Raw genomic sequence first — 15,379 nt, 5'->3', positions numbered from 1 at the left:
AAGAGCACAAAGAGAAAATGAGAGAGAGAAAAAAAGCCTACAAACTCCTCAATACATCACAGACAAACAGTAAGGGGAAAAGCAAATCTAAAAGTAAGCATGCAGCTGCAACACACACATCTAGACATGGCTTCATCTCAAAAGCCATGTAAAATAATGCTATGTTAGCTAAAACAGTTGTTAACGTCCCTAAAAATTAGTAAAATGTTTTGAGTACACTACACAGCATGTTAGATAATGAATGTCTTGATTTACATGTTTATTATTATTGTTAAAAATGACTTGCTTTGTCAAGTCTTTACTGAAAGTCTCTTGTTAGTACAATACAGAGAAGCTAGAGAATCGAATAATAAAAATATACAGCAAAGCAATGCCAAGAGTTTCCTCATTACCTGACATTAGCCATGTAATGAAATAGGACACAGCACAATGTATGTTAGCCGGCTGTAAGTATTTAAATAATAAAAGGTTATGCGCAAGACATAAAGTTAATCAAGCGTCCATTGCACTAATTTCTTAAGTAACATGTACAAAAATGTTCTAAAAATGTGTATACATTTTTCAAATAATTATCCATAACGGTGAATGCTAAGCTAGCGCTAGCCAATCTGTTAGCATCAGTTAGCAAGGGGACATTAAGGACACACACATATTAGAGGCACAATAAAGTCATTTTGAAGCAGATGATATACAGTTTCACAACGCCGTGTTTGACAATGTATTGCGATTCATTCAATATGAACATGACAAGATATTTAAAGGTATGGAAACGTCTTAAAAATCAGAAGCGATGTTCGCTTACCTGGTGCCCTGGCCGCCATGTTTACCACTAAGAGTGAGTGACCGCGGTGTATTGTGGGTAAAAAGCGGCTCAGAGGACGATATATATATATATGTATATAAAGCCAAGAAAAAATTCATATATTTAAAGAATTTTAAAGGAAATATTTTTTGACTGGTAATTTTAAAAATCCATTCTAACAAAAAAAATATTTACAGCAAAGTTCTTTATTCCTTTTTTGATTTCCTTCTCAAGGACAGTAAAGGTTATTTCAGTTATATTTTTAAACAAAGTGGATCTCTCAATATTAGTTCCTTCTAGCTGATCTGATCAGCGAGTCATGTTAACAAGTGCAATTTTACGTTTTATTCCTCAAATGTATAAAACATAAAATGTACATTTTATCTGAAATGTACATTAGTTTAATATGGCAAACTAAAGTATTTATTTTTTTTAATAATCACATAGTTTAAATGTTAATTGTTGCAACCCCACATTTAATTAGGTTGCAATTTCCCAACTCAGTCTTCCAAAAGCAATGAAAGAAAGAAAAATTTCCACCAGAAATACAGTGTAGACAGCTTACAGAGCCTTTTAGTAGCAGAATTGACCAGCTTTTAGAAAAACATTTTTTTTAAACCAAGACTCTTCTGTTCCACAAAAGTCTTTTGGAACAACTAAAAATCTTCCAATTATAGATTAATAAATCTATAATTGGGATGTATTGTTATATAAAAGTACTAGATTTTAAGGTATCCAAAAAAGCAGGTTTTCATGGCACCACTCGTATTCGGAAGGAGAAAAGAATCCTTCTCATTTAGAACAATTAGCAACGTTGATGCCATGCTGAACTCAGCGGCCAGGCAGCATTAATATTGTTTACTTTTACTGTTTTTGAGAAATTACAAGTTTTACAGTTAAAATATGGTTTTATGCATGTAAACCAGGACGTCATGATGTATAAAACTGAATTAAACAAGAAAGAAACAGAACTAGTTAAACTATATCAATGTTACATTTTAATATTTTAGGACAAATTCTGTTTTATGTACATAAATGTATACAGTCAAACCACAGAAAAAGATGTCAATTAAACTAAACATATATCAGTTATGCTCTTTGCAAAGAATAGTTTGCGCACACAAGTTGCCATGCATAATTTTTTGGTAAACATGTTTACAAACATCTTATGGATGTGAATCCACTCCATGTATCCAGTGTGGGTTTTGTATCACTTCAATCTTTGCATCATGAAGAATCAAAGAGTCTTTTGGAACAAATAAAAATCTTCCAATGTGGCCATTGCAAGCTCCGTGCAAAAGTTCTCATCCGGCAGGGACACCAAGCGGTCCAGTGAGATGTAGCTGGGCAGGTCTGGGTCATACTGAGCTTTCCCAAGATACTCCAGAAACAAGTGGCGCTCTCTGAGACGCAAGAACTTTGAGTTGAGAACCTGAAAGACAATAAAAAACAGTTATAAAATTATAGATTTGGACAAAAATTAAGCAAAATTTAGTAACAGACAGACAGAACAAATGGTCATGGTCACCTACCTGTGGAAACTTTGTGATCAGATGATGGGGAACTTTCATGGTGTTGTGAACAAAGTCAAATATCTGGGTTAGTTTCCTTTTACTGGCTGTCAAAACCTTAGGGACGGCAATAACAATGTGCTGGATCTCATTTTGCTTAAAGCCACACTCTATTTCGCACACCTGCAGAAAACATTTACCAAAAAAAGAAAAAAAAAGAAAGAGGATTTTGTTCATCATCTAAATAAACTCAAGCTATGATATTTCCAATATCAAGCTTTGACTCGATACCTTTAAGTTTTCTTTAACAGGCTCCAAGCTGCCACACAGCAATCTAGGGAGACGAGCAACAACGTTCCGCGTCTGCAGACATATGTAGAAGTTATTAGTATTTACCGCTCACCAGTAAAAAAAAAAAAAAAAAAAAAAATCCCTCCTTATTTCAAAAATATTTTCATGTGATCTCTTGTGATTTCCCAACAACCTACGTTGGAAGCACTGAGTTTGAGTTGCTGCTGAAAAAAGCCCAGCCTGTTGTCCAGCCTCTTCACGCTGAAGTTAAGAAGATACGGTGCTCTGGAGACCATAGACGCAACCGTTTCTGAACTGAACTTCCTCGACGTCAGGTAGTTCACTCTTGATACAAAAGAGAAAACATGATCAACACAGACAATCTGGAGGAGGAAATGTCAACATTGTGTCTAATATTTATATTCATTTCTCCATTCTCCATGTTATGCGCCGTTACAGCAGCCAACATTAATGCATTTGATTGGGACTTTATGTGACAGAGCAACGTGAAAAAAACAAAACAAAAAACACAGATGGCTTTCAGATCTTTTGCGGAATAGAATCAAAAAAGTGTGATGTGTCTTTATCAGAGCCCACATTTCTCTGATAACCCTAAAGAAAATCCACTGCAACCAGAAGTAACCAAACTGGAAAATACTGACTACCTGTGAGTTATTTTTTTCAATTGGGGTTGAGTTACAAAATAACATGCTAATTCTTGAAGATCTCATAGAGCATCAATTTCATCTGAAAAAAATGGAACAAGTATTGAACAGCTGGAAAGCAGCTAAAACCCCATGTTAACTCTGCAACTTTTCATATTTAAAATTTAAGAAAATTGAAAACAATATTCTCCTTCAACCTCACAACTATGCACATAAAATCCCTACAAAATACATTGAGGTTTGTGACTGCATCGTGAAAAAAGGTAAAAAAAGACGAAGGAATGTGAATCATTTTGCATCGCACTCTATATTTTCATGTTACCTGGCCTGCAAGTTTTCCAAGTTCTCGGAGAGGATGAATGGGTTGTGCGAGATGATGTAGCCCAAGCGCGAATCCTCCACTCCAATCTCTTTCAGAAACAATAGGCAAGGCGCTACATCTCTGTTGAAGTCAAGTCTGAGCAACATGGAGCCAACGTTGGGCCTTCGCTCCAGCTTCCACAAGCTGACCCCTGCAATGAGAGGAGATTGAAAGAGTTAATAAAATGCTATTTACCTGCTTCTACCTCTGTATTAAAGACGGGGGGAGGGGTTAAAAAATCTTTATGGTGAGTTTACCAAGCTGCACCAGCTTTGTAAGTGTCTCCGACTGGTCAACATAGTCTTGGAGAGAGACTGAGGCTGGAGGAATGGAAGGAGGAATAGAAATGCCAACAGCTTCCTCGTCACTGATTTCCTCCAACGCTGAAAGTCTGTCATCAGCATCCAAGTCTTCTTCATGAAGAAAACAAAAGGAGTCAGAGGCAATTCAGTTCTCCCAGGATAAATATTTTGTGTCGAAGTCAACTACAAATTATGCTTAGTATATTATATACATACCAACAGAAATCTGACTTTGGGGCAGTGGTAATGCAGCTACTGTTGGCACCAGAGCAGGCTTGTATTCAGGGACGTCTGTTCTGTGCACGTCATCTGTATGTTTGCTTTCCTTCGCCTCAGTTGTCAGATATTTCGCCGTATAATCATAACAGCAGGATGTTTGCCGTTTCCAGTTCAGTCTCGACTGAGCTGCTGTGTGATTTCCTCTGGACAAAAACCTGTTACTGATTCTGCTTGGTTTGCCCACAGTCACACCATGTTGAACGTGAACACAGTGCAGATGAGTGCTGTTCTTCGGCGAAAGAAGACCTCTGCAACGCAGACACAACTTGGCACAGGCAGAAAACATGCTCATTCTGAAAGACATTAAAATACAGTGTGGGAAAAGAAAGCTTGGAGCTCAGAATTATAAAAAAACATTCTGTATATATATAGAATATATTTATATTATATATATACCAATATATTTATAAAGCTAAGGAAAAAAATATCTTTATATTCAGTGTGTAAGCCTTCCTATACCTGCCACCTGGAATTTTAAAAAAAATTACATTCAAAATCCTGATTACACAGATGGAACCCACAACATTTCAGAACTGACTTACATTAAAAATATAAATACTCCCCATCAGTAATTTTGTCATCGCAGGACAAAAGTTTCCTTACTATTACAAATCCAGATCTGGAGGCAGAATAAATACCCACATAAATCCTTTCCCATAAAATAATTTATACGCATTATTTGATTGACTGAATGTCTGATGAGTTGGAAATCAAAATAAAAAAATAATTAATTGCAGCCATAACTGTAATAAATATGAACTGAACAATTTGAGGGATACACAATGCTGAAGTTAGCACTGTTGCCTTGCAGTCATTAAGTGCTGGGTGTGAATCCCAGCCTGGATTTATTTTCTCCAGTAGGTTTTCATAACATTCCCACTTATGTGAAGAGATTTCTCAGGGTTTTTCAGCTACCTCTCACAGTCCAAAAACATGACTGTTATGTTAATTTGTCCTTATCATTAACTGTGCATGGTTGTTTTGTACGTGGGGCCCCAAATCATGTTTTGCCTATGGCCTCCAAATAATTTGTAGCCTGCTCTGTTACATACGTCTTAGTTGTCGACCAACTTCACTGCATGCAATTATAGGTTTACTAATGTTTAAATATTAAAATACCACTGATTTACAGACGGACTCAACTACTTTATGCTAACTTATCAGCTACCTACATGGAGAGGATGAACATTTCAGGGATCTGTTGATGTCCTCTAAGGAGTTGGCTTGATTAATCGATGCTAACATGCTAGGTCAACAGCAACACTCAAAACCGAGCTCTAGCCGAGATCTACAACAACTGGGCATTCAGAATACTCACGTTTGTCTATTCAAACCATCTTCTCTTACACTTAAATAGATGTAGAAATGTTGAGAAATATGAAGTGTTTTCACGTGGACCTTAGCGGAGGAGCTACACTCAAACGTCACATTCCGGAATGTTCCACAACCCTGTTTTCTGATGACTGATCGATAAAGTTTTATTTAAAAAAATAAAATAAAATATGGTTAGATATCTGTCACGTAAGACTTTACAAGTCAATTAAGGCAAAAAAAACAAACCCTAACTCCTAATATGTTTTGTTCTAATTAGTAGTTGGCATAACAATATTCACGTCACCGTCTGCACACCCCTCTATTTTACGGAAGTGGTTTAGTCCGCCCACATGGTTCCTGACCGAGTGTTGAGGAGTTTCGTTGCTAAATTAATTTCTTCAACTTTCGGTTTTAATTCTTAAAATTTCGTCGATATAAATAACTGAGAAGGTTAAGGACAGCAATATGGTAACCACAGGAGCTCGCCCTTCTTTCAAGAATGAAAAATCTAAGCTACATTTCCGAATGATAAATGAGCAACAAGTGGATGATATCTGCATCCACTTCTTCTACAAACCACACACCATCAGCCTTCTGACAGTTACCTTGCTCAGTCTGATGTACTTTGTCTTCACCAGGTAACCGACATTTATTTTTGCTGTTAAAAGTTGTTTGCCAACCTTTTTTGTTAATGGTCGAAACCTGATTTTGACAGGGACGATGAAAATCAAGACAACAACATCCGTGTTGGTGTGTTGGTGGTTGTTTGTTTCTTCATGGTCGTCAGCGTACTGGCTTTTCCAAATGGTAAGCTACATCACAGCCATGACAATAGTGGTGCAAGGGGTCAACTATTTGGTGCAAACGTGTACGCTTAAACCATCCAGAATTTCCTGTTCTTTTGCCTCCAAGGACTAGACTTTCTTAAAACCTATTAAAGTGGTTTCATCAGAAACTCAGTGTCTTGTGTGAGTCTAAAACTGAGAAAGACCCGGGACAACAGTAGTGATGCATCAGTCTGAGATTTTGTGGCACTTTTTCAGATTAATTAGTTTTTGAAAATCGATCTGTCATTGCCATGTCAGATTTATCTTTAGTAACTGTGAATGAAACTTAATTCTAATAATGAATTATTAATAATAATTAATTACTGTTAAATAAAACAATAATTTAGTATGCATTTAAAAAACGGTGTCAGCTTACAAACACTGTTCTTGAACGAAGACTCAAGACCTTCCACATTATTACACCTGCTAAGAGCCACACTGGATTTTCAAGCTTTATATTTAAACTCCTGACTTGTTATCTGATGTTTCTGTACATCGCTACTATGGTTACTAATGACTCAAGACTTTTACACAGTAATGTTTTTGGGGGTTTTTTGTCAATAACTTCTTTATAATCTGTCATGTAATACTTATTTCTTTTGATTTACAGTTTAGACAATTATATCTTATTGAGACTTTCTTTATATAAGTGTAGAATATAATGGAAATATTTTTTGTTTGTTTGCCTGTCTACTACAGACAAAATATCAGAAATGTCAGTAATCGGGGGGAAACACAATACTATTTAAAAAAAATAACAGATTTTAGTGTTTAATTTACTACTGTTTGATCAAATAGAGGATTCTTTTTTACATTTATGGCCAAAAAGACTATAATTTTCACAGTTTAGGGCCTAATTAGTGCAGTTTTTTGTTAAACCGCTATTATTTACAGCACCTATGATATCGGTCTCATAAAAAGCACGCTTATTGAAATGACTGATTGAATGTCATTTTAATCACTGATTGAAATGACAAAGCACACTGAAGTGTGCTTTGTTTCTAGGACCCTTTATAAGACCTCACCCTGCAATATGGAGAATGGTGTTTGGTGAGTCGGAATATTTTCTTCAGATACAAATCATTTTTAATTCTTGATTCTCACCAGATTCTCTTGTCTTTGACAGGTCTCAGTGTGCTCTACTTCCTGTTTCTTGTCTTTCTCCTCTTCCTCAATTGGAAACAAGTGAAGACTCTGATGTATTGGCTGGATCCAAATCTGCGCTTTGCCAAACGGGAAGTTGACACAATGGTCAGTTCAGCTTACAACACAAACTTTTCCTTTACAGATGAACAACCGGAGCAAAGATTTTAAAAAGAATACGTGTAAAAGATTCTGACAAAAATTTTGAAAGGATAAATCAGATAAATATATCAGGATAATTAAATGAAATATTTCTCACTGACGGATGTAGGAGAGGGATTTGGTCAGTACCCGTTTGCTACGTTCTGTTTGTTCTTCTTTAGGTATATGCTACAAACTGTTCTGACATAACATGGAATCGCATCATGAGCCAAGTGGACATCTTTGCATTCGCCCACTTCGCAGGATGGGCCATGAAGGCTCTGCTGATACGCAGCTACTTCCTCTGCTGGACAATCAGCATCACCTGGGAACTCACTGAGGTGACCTACATGAGATGGCAACGACTGGCTTAATCTTGAGTTAAATGGCCATGAATGTGCTTTGTATCTGCACAGATGTTAAGTGCACGTGACGATAAGTTGTTTCTGATCAGAACATCACTTTAAAAAAAATCACTGACCCCTGATAAACACGTAAAAAAATAAGTAAGTAAATACTTTATGGTAGAAGTGTGATTGAACACTGGAAATTTGAGAAACAAATCCAACTTTAATTTGATTGTTTTTTTTAGTGAGCAGTGTTTTAAGATAATAAATGTTTGCTTTCTTCAAGGTCACACTTAGCAACCATGATGCTGCTATATTTTTGCAGCCTGCTTTTTGCCGTTAGGACAGCCCTTTGTCTTTTCCTGTGAGATTTCACTAAGCTAGAGCATGTGGAGTTTAACTCCACATGTTTACTTTCCATTTTCATCACTGTGCATGGCTTCAGCATGATTCTGCAACCATATTCACAGTTGTTTTAAACTTTCAAACCATTAAGATAGATGGGTAGAAATTTTTTTAACAATTTCTTGAAGCTTTTGTATACTCACTCTGCTCTTTGTCACTTTTCACAGCTCTTCTTCATGCACCTTCTGCCAAACTTTGCAGAGTGCTGGTGGGACCAGTTGATTCTGGACATCTTGTTGTGTAACGGAGGAGGAATCTGGCTGGGGATGACAGCCTGTCATTCCCTGGAAATGAGGAGCTATCGCTGGGCCAGCATCAAGTCAGTATTCATTTTATTTTTTCATATTATACAGTGCAGTAAGAGTAGAGACTGAGTAGCTTAAACCATTTATGTCCAAAGTGTGGCCTGGGGGCCAGTTGCAGCCCTTGCCATGATTGTGGGTGACCTTATGCTGCAATTAAAGAATGGTATAAAGTTGGCTCGCTGTTACTGGTAGTTTCAGCTAAAATTGACAGAAAAATTAAAAAACTTCAGTTCCTACTACACAAAGTATTTCATAACCTTCCTCTCTCTTTCATACTACACACTGTAGTAAGAAGGGCCATGAATACGCCGACACTTTTTCTCAAAAGTAGACTTTGGGACATGCATTCATTAACCTGGAAGTGTTTTCAATGTATGAGGGACACATATCCCCATCTTGTTATTAATGCTGATTGTTAAGCCACAAAAATGTCCAAAAAAAAAAAAAACAGCCAACCTTTGACCCCCCAAAATGACAAAATGGTATGCCTTTCTTTTAATGAGGTGTTGAAATCAGTGTCTTTTCAAGAACCATACAAGTACAAAGCCGTTTACAATGATTTTCAGATACATTTTATACACAGATCTACTTGGTTTTATCATTTTTAGTACATCTTTGAGGGGGTACAAACGAAATAACAAAATTATTTTTGCACTCTTATTAAATGTTATCATATTTTATGTCCTGCAAGCACTTTTATGTTGACCTGCATAGCAAGAAGTTTGGACGCCATTGGCTTAAAGAATCTTAATGTAACTGTTGACCATGAGTTTAGCAATATATTTAAATATCATCTATATTTCTGACTAAAAACATCTGCTATTATCCGTAGTCTTCCTAAAAGTACATTTGGGGATATTTTAAACTAATGGGACTTGTTTAAACACCTTCAAGATGCGAGTTATTATTACTACTGTCTTGTTTTTGTTCAGAAAAATCCACTCGACCACGGGGAAGTTAAAGCGAGCCGTGCTTCAGTTTACACCGGCCAGCTGGACCTTTGTGCGCTGGTTTGATCCAAATTCCTCCTTCCAGAGACTGGCAGGAATCTACCTCTTTATGATCTTATGGCAGGTTTGTCTCCCTTCTGTTTTCTGCCAAAAGCACCTGTAATGGTGTGAAAGTTGTTTATATTTGAGCTAACAGTACCTTTCTTCACCTAAATGCATTCCTGAGAACTCTATTAACAATAATCCTTTCTTTTATTTCTGTTTGCAGCTGACAGAGTTGAACGCGTTTTTCCTGAAGCACATCTTCGTCTTCCCGGTCTCTCACCCTTTCAGCTGGTGTCGCATCGTGCTAATTGCAGTTATCACTGCGCCCACAGTGCGGTATGTTTAATCTTTGTGTGAAGAGGAGTGATTAATGATTAAAAATAACCTATTTTTGTGGTTAATCAAAAATGTGTAAAGTTTGTTTTGGTGTGGAATAAACCTACACTGCAGAAATAGCTTATGAATGTATGTTTTTTTTTTTCTTCTTGTTTTGTATTTATTACGACTGTTTATATTAATATAAGTCATGCTTTTGTTATTTACAAATGTCCTCCTCATCATTTTATAGGCAGTATTACGCATACCTGACAGACACTCAGTGTATGCGGGTTGGTACGCAGTGCTGGGTGTTTGGGTAAGTTTTCTTTTCATGTCGGCTTTTTGTTAATTTCCCTTGTGATCATAGCAAATAATTTTTTCTCTCCAATTAAATTATTTTCTGATGCTGACCGTTCCTCGCCTATTGGGATCAACTCCGCCCTTGAGTATAAGACTAAGTATAAGATTAACTTTTGTTGTTGTTGCACAATCTTACACAAAACACAAGATTTAATTTTATGTTGAGGGATATTTTTTGTTGTTGATCTAAACAAAATTCTCAGCACCATTATTTAAAATGAATATAAAATAATGGCAACTGAAACATGTTTTTAATTCAGTCTTTTTATAGATGATCAAAACATTTCAAAATGAGCTATTGGAGAATTCCCGATTTCCTGTCATGACACAAAGGCCTCTTATCCACTCCTCAAAATGGGAAAAACAAGGGACCATCCTATTAAAGTAAATCACTTGTGTGATCTTCACAAGTCGGGGAATAACTGTGAGAAAATTACTACTTGTTACTACTGGTAATTTTTGCTTAATTTGCCACAATGAAGTGATGATGATGATAGTTATTTTGCCCAGGTCCCCCTTGAAAATTAGATCTGGATCTCAATGGGGTTTACCTGGTTAAATAAAGGAATAAAAATAAATAAATAAAAATTTAAGACTTATGTGCAGAATGTTTTTTTTTTTTTATTTTTTACCTTCGATCTATTAATAGGGGAATGTGCTTATATCAAGCTTTCGTTTGGTTATAGTCGTACACTAAAAAAACAAACAAACAAACAGTCACTTAATAAAAAAACATTTTCAGAAATGTAGCTGGCATATTTTACTGTTCAAACAGATCTCACAAGTCTTCTTTTGGTTTCTTTTTTTTAAATTATTTTGCAGATGTAGAACAGCTTTGAGAATTTAGACGCAACACAGGCTGTTCTCTGCTCAATTAAAATTCATGACATTATGCCGTTATTGACCTCACCTTAAACACAAAGAAGCTCATGCCCTCAGTCTGAGCCAGTTGCTATAGCAACAGGACAAGGTCTCACCGTCAGCAGGAAATGCTTAGCAGTGCATTCCAGCTCAGAGCCAGAGGGGGTGGGAGAGGAACACAACAAACTGGTCTGTGGACTTTTACGACCAGGGTGAAGCGCTGTTGCAGTTGGAATGTGTTGCCAAAAGAGGGAGTAATTGTTTCATACAGTATAATGTTTATATTCAAGAACGCTATTTGTCTGATTGTATGTTTTTTGTTTGTTTTTTTTTATGCAGGGCCATTGCATTCCTGGAAGCTCTCGTTTGTGTGAAGTTTGGTATTGATTTGTTTTCCCAGACTGAAATTTGGTATGTGGCTCTCTGGTTTCTTTGCATGGTAAGAATGGAAATTTATCTACGTTTGTATATTTATGTTCAGTAGATCAGTAGATCCAGTCATTAGAAATCTCTTTACTTTGAGAAGATCAGATTGAGATTAGGTCAAATGGGATGTAGTTAATTTGTAGAAGGTTAGAAATCTGTCCCAGAAGAAACCACTGATGTCTGAAGATGAGACTTTTCTTTGTTGTTGCTTTTGATGTTTTTGCAGAAATATTCCCCCTTTAAGTTTTTTTCACATTTTGTCACACTACAACCAAGCATTTCAATATGTTTTAAGGGGATTTTACATGACGGATCAACGCAGTGTAGTGCATAATTTTGAGCAAGAATACAAAATGGATGCCTATATTTATTTATTTACAAATTAAGCGCTAAACATTAAGTGCACCCCACCTCGTACTTTAATCAAATTTATTCCACCTTGCCTTTTTATTCTTATTTTCTTCAGGCACTCATCACACTCCTGTGTCTGTATGGCATGGTTTGGTTTGAACAAAATAAGCAACAGGTAAGATGTTGCTTTTTACGACTTTGCCTGCTTGTAACTCTAAACTCACACTGCAGCAGCTTTAATATGATGATTATGTTATGTTATATTATTAAGATTTTTAGCTTGTTATTGCTTGATTATTTTTAGATGTCTTAATGATCTGTGAGATTGTTGTTTTGTTTTTCAATATGTAAAGATATTGGTTAAAGTTTTTGTGTTTTTATAGACATTTTTTTAGCAGTTTAATTTGTGTGTTTAATGTTGTCCTTGGGTGTTTTGAAAGACGCTGACAAATAAAATGCATTATTATTACTGTTAAGTTTTTAGTCATTTAAATTAAAAAAGCCACCATGTCACTGGATTTGTTTTTGTTACCAGAGCACATTTTTAAAAGATGAGGACAGAGATGTTTCTAACTCGTGTTCCTCGAGCCTTGATGGAAGCTCAGGTCAGTCCCATCACGCTGCTTTTTTTCCCACAGAGTTTGTCTGCAAAATATTTATTATTGCTGTGTTGTTGGGGGTTTTTTTCTCTGCAGACCAGATCGATTCATTGGGACTTTCAGAGCTAATAAGACAGAGGAAGGGTCTTGCTAGTAACAGAGTTGTGAGCAGCGAAGAGGAAAAGGAACAATGAACAACGAGCATTAAAATATGGATTTTTTTTTTTTTTTTGGATGCCAAATTGAATTGATATTTACTCTTGTATCACTGGTTTTATAAGTCGCTGAAAACCAAAAAACTGTGGTAAACATGCCAGTTAAAAATTCGAATGTTTGAGAGCCAGAAACAAAATGTTTGTGGATTATAGTTTTGAATGTTAAAATATGAACAAAAAAAACAGGCTCCACTGGACTGTTCTACCATCAGCACGCTGTTTCACAGCAGCATGCGTCTTAAATTAACATTTTGTAAGATATTAAAATTAGTCAAGTAGATTCTAACAAAATATTTTTTTTTCTTTGCCAAACTGAATTTTGCCCTTGTATTTGAGACAGTTGACCAGGTTTTTAAGCAATTTTTTTTCAATGGAAGCTGCACTTTTAAGTTTTTGTTTACTCACTACAGGTCAGACTAAGCTACTTTTACTAAAGCCAATAAGCTCAGTGTGTTTTATTGTGACTGACGTTGTACAATTTGTCAAAATGTGGTATCTTTGACATCTAGAAGAGCAGCAGAAGGTAATGGCTTGAATGGAAAAATGTATGTTGTTTATAACAAAAGGTAGGACTTGAGTTGTTCACATTGTTAGTTTTTCATGTTGTAAAATGCATTTACTGCACAAAATGTCCAAAGCACTGACATACTTGAGCCCCTTAAACACTTATGTCTTCTTACAGTGAAATAACACTTTATGTAGTAAAAATTGTATTGACAGATGCTTTGTAAACATGATGCACCATGAGGTGATGTGAATGTTTATATCCTGCTTTTTCTACAGTTTAATGATCACGTGGAATAAATTTCTGTTTTTGAGAATCATGAAAATGTGAATCATGTATTGTTCTCACCATCCAAGAGGTGTGTTTTTTTTTTTTTTTACATTAAAGGATGTTCAGTTCATGTTTAGCTCTGCGGCATGAAATATCTAGCCGCATTTACAGTCAGATTCATAACTGCTGGTTTTATCATTTTGAAATTGAGACTAGACTGCAGTACACTTGCACATTTGCATATTTTGCTATACATGCATGTATAAATGTAGCACCAGTTACAGCAGTTTGGTCAATCCACATTCAAATGCTACAGCTATTTTTATACCTGGTGGTTTTCTTTAAAACTTTTGTTAAATGAGCTTAGATTCTATTTATTCACTTAATAAATAGATAGAAAATTGATGTTCACATAAAACTGCACAACAGCCAACCAGAACCGAGCATTTTGTCATTTTTTGGATTTTGAGGTTCACAACTGGTCTGACTACCGAGCATAGAAACGACAGTTGTAACCAGATATTAACATATACTGTATAAAAAGAAGAAAAAAAAGCTGATGTTAAAATGTACCAAGCTTAATGATTATTAACATGAGGTTTTTTTTGTTTTTTTTAAAACTAAGCACATAAAACTAATTGTAGTCCATAAGATTTTTGATCTAATTTACAGTCAGTAAGAAACACTGGCTCTATTTTTGGAACATCACATTGCTTATAAATTCTGCCTTTAATTTAAGCCTGGACTTTAACCGGGTTGTTTTTAATTATTGAACATTGTAGGTCTCGCTGTAAGTTTAGTTTCGTTAGCCTCGGAAGGTTGAACCTCTTCCCCAATCTGAAGTCTACTGCAAACTTTAACAAGTTTTCTTCCAGGTTTGTCCAATCATTAGACTGCTGGAGATAAGCACCAGCCAACTCATGACTCTGCAAGGAAGAGCCGGTTTAGATAATGGATGTTTGGATGGATTCTTCCAATAATTCTAACATGCTTATCTGCTGAATAAAAAACAGAGAAGATGTTAAGGTATTAATTTTTTTTTATGTTTTCAATTTTTATTTCATTCATTTGCTTGTAGCTGTTATCAAAAACTATCAAAGTGAACACTGCCTGACATTTAAACATAGGCTTTTTTTTTACTTTTGTTAAATGAGTTTAGATTCTATTTATTCACTTAATGATTTGTGGATGCGATTATGAATTTTATATATTTTTTATGTTTTTGTCATTTTCAGATGTGGCTAATAATTAGATACATTCACTGAGTTGCATCTACATGAGTAACTTTTGTAGAAAAAAAATACGTTTAGGAGTGCTTTTACCACACCAGACTTGTTACTTTTGATTTGAATAGTGTTAATATGAAGTATCGCTACTGGAGTAAAATTTCTGGATTTTCTTCCCACTGAGAGAAACTTTACTCAATAAAGCACAAACATTTTAACCAAAAATGCTTGACCAGTGATATACACGCACCTGCAGTTTTTCTTAAAGTGAGACTTCTTGTTCAAATATTTTCTTTGCAGAACCTGTTGTACCAGTTGGAGGTCAAGTAAAGCATGCAGAAAAAAAGCATCTATAATCACTGGACATATCTTACTCTGTTCTAACATACCAACTGTAACATAAATTTTATACTGAAAAAATAGCAAAGATATTTTATTTGCTTCCATTACCAGGTTTAGTTGTTTTTCATTTTAGTATTTAAAACACCAAAATTTGCAAATAAGTATACTTTTTGTCTCTCTGATGACATCATCATAAAATATCAAATCAGCTGTATCGA

General features: G+C 35.5%; 3 protein-coding genes across 6 annotated transcripts in view; 1 reads left to right on the top strand and 2 right to left on the bottom strand.

The window, feature by feature from the left end:
* Nucleotides 1–871, bottom strand: part of uqcrb (ubiquinol-cytochrome c reductase binding protein) — a 61,919-nt gene extending 61,048 nt beyond the window's left edge. For both annotated transcript variants that reach the window (XR_014089593.1, XM_008422010.3), the window contains exon 1: nucleotides 803–871. Coding sequence is in view for 1 of the 2 variants with exons in the window: in XM_008422010.3 (XP_008420232.1) it covers nucleotides 803–821 (19 nt within the window). In the remaining variant the exon portion in view is untranslated. The remainder of the gene's footprint in view (nucleotides 1–802) is intronic.
* A 906-nt stretch (nucleotides 872–1,777) lies between these two features.
* mterf3 (mitochondrial transcription termination factor 3) lies at nucleotides 1,778–5,669 on the bottom strand. Of its 3 annotated transcripts, none has more exons than XM_017307608.2 (8): nucleotides 5,530–5,669; nucleotides 4,149–4,504; nucleotides 3,888–4,043; nucleotides 3,592–3,781; nucleotides 2,802–2,949; nucleotides 2,605–2,676; nucleotides 2,335–2,496; nucleotides 1,778–2,234 (listed from the first exon to the last, which is right to left on the bottom strand). In XM_017307608.2, exons 2-8 carry the CDS (start codon nucleotides 4,501–4,503, stop codon nucleotides 2,040–2,042), a joined length of 1,278 nt encoding a protein of 425 aa, XP_017163097.1. In that variant the 5' UTR covers nucleotide 4,504; nucleotides 5,530–5,669; the 3' UTR covers nucleotides 1,778–2,039. The 3 variants fall into 3 exon arrangements, with proteins under 3 accessions (XP_017163097.1, XP_017163096.1, XP_008420230.1); XM_017307607.2 differs by lacking the exon at nucleotides 5,530–5,669 and adding an exon at nucleotides 5,384–5,523 and having other exon boundaries at nucleotides 3,888–4,040; XM_008422008.3 differs by lacking the exon at nucleotides 5,530–5,669 and adding an exon at nucleotides 5,384–5,522.
* Nucleotides 5,670–5,847: 178 nt separating this feature from the next.
* On the top strand, nucleotides 5,848–13,648 carry ptdss1b (phosphatidylserine synthase 1b). The gene is made up of 13 exons (XM_081612158.1): nucleotides 5,848–6,163; nucleotides 6,241–6,332; nucleotides 7,358–7,402; nucleotides 7,479–7,603; nucleotides 7,819–7,977; nucleotides 8,556–8,707; nucleotides 9,626–9,767; nucleotides 9,912–10,024; nucleotides 10,257–10,322; nucleotides 11,567–11,666; nucleotides 12,120–12,179; nucleotides 12,540–12,609; nucleotides 12,700–13,648. Exons 1-13 carry the CDS (start codon nucleotides 5,991–5,993, stop codon nucleotides 12,795–12,797), a joined length of 1,395 nt encoding a protein of 464 aa, XP_081468284.1. The 5' UTR covers nucleotides 5,848–5,990; the 3' UTR covers nucleotides 12,798–13,648.
* Nucleotides 13,649–15,379: the final 1,731 nt, after the last annotated feature.

Source organism: Poecilia reticulata, chromosome 11 (assembly GCF_904066995.2).
Source record: "Poecilia reticulata chromosome 11, P_reticulata-male-v2, whole genome shotgun sequence".
NCBI classification, from domain to species: Eukaryota; Metazoa; Chordata; class Actinopteri; order Cyprinodontiformes; family Poeciliidae; genus Poecilia; species Poecilia reticulata.
The sequence above is the reverse complement of the archived record's forward strand: the minus strand, read 5'-3'. Positions and strand labels throughout refer to the sequence as shown.

What these genes read in the sequence shown, in the direction of transcription:
- mterf3 (XM_008422008.3), bottom strand. An exon ending in TCAAACTCAGTGCTTCCAAC is followed by an intron (nt 2,677 to 2,801) that starts GTAGGTTGTTGG and finishes ATATGTCTGCAG; the next exon opens with ACGCGGAACGTTGTTGCTCG. An exon ending in CTGTTAAAGAAAACTTAAAG is followed by an intron (nt 2,497 to 2,604) that starts GTATCGAGTCAA and finishes TGTTTTCTGCAG; the next exon opens with GTGTGCGAAATAGAGTGTGG.
- ptdss1b (XM_081612158.1), top strand. Translation starts at nt 5,991, where the DNA reads ATGGTAACCACAGGAGCTCGCCCTTCTTTCAAGAATGAAAAATCTAAG. An exon ending in TTGAACAAAATAAGCAACAG is followed by an intron (nt 12,180 to 12,539) that starts GTAAGATGTTGC and finishes TTTTGTTACCAG; the next exon opens with AGCACATTTTTAAAAGATGA. An exon ending in GAGCCTTGATGGAAGCTCAG is followed by an intron (nt 12,610 to 12,699) that starts GTCAGTCCCATC and finishes TTTTCTCTGCAG; the next exon opens with ACCAGATCGATTCATTGGGA.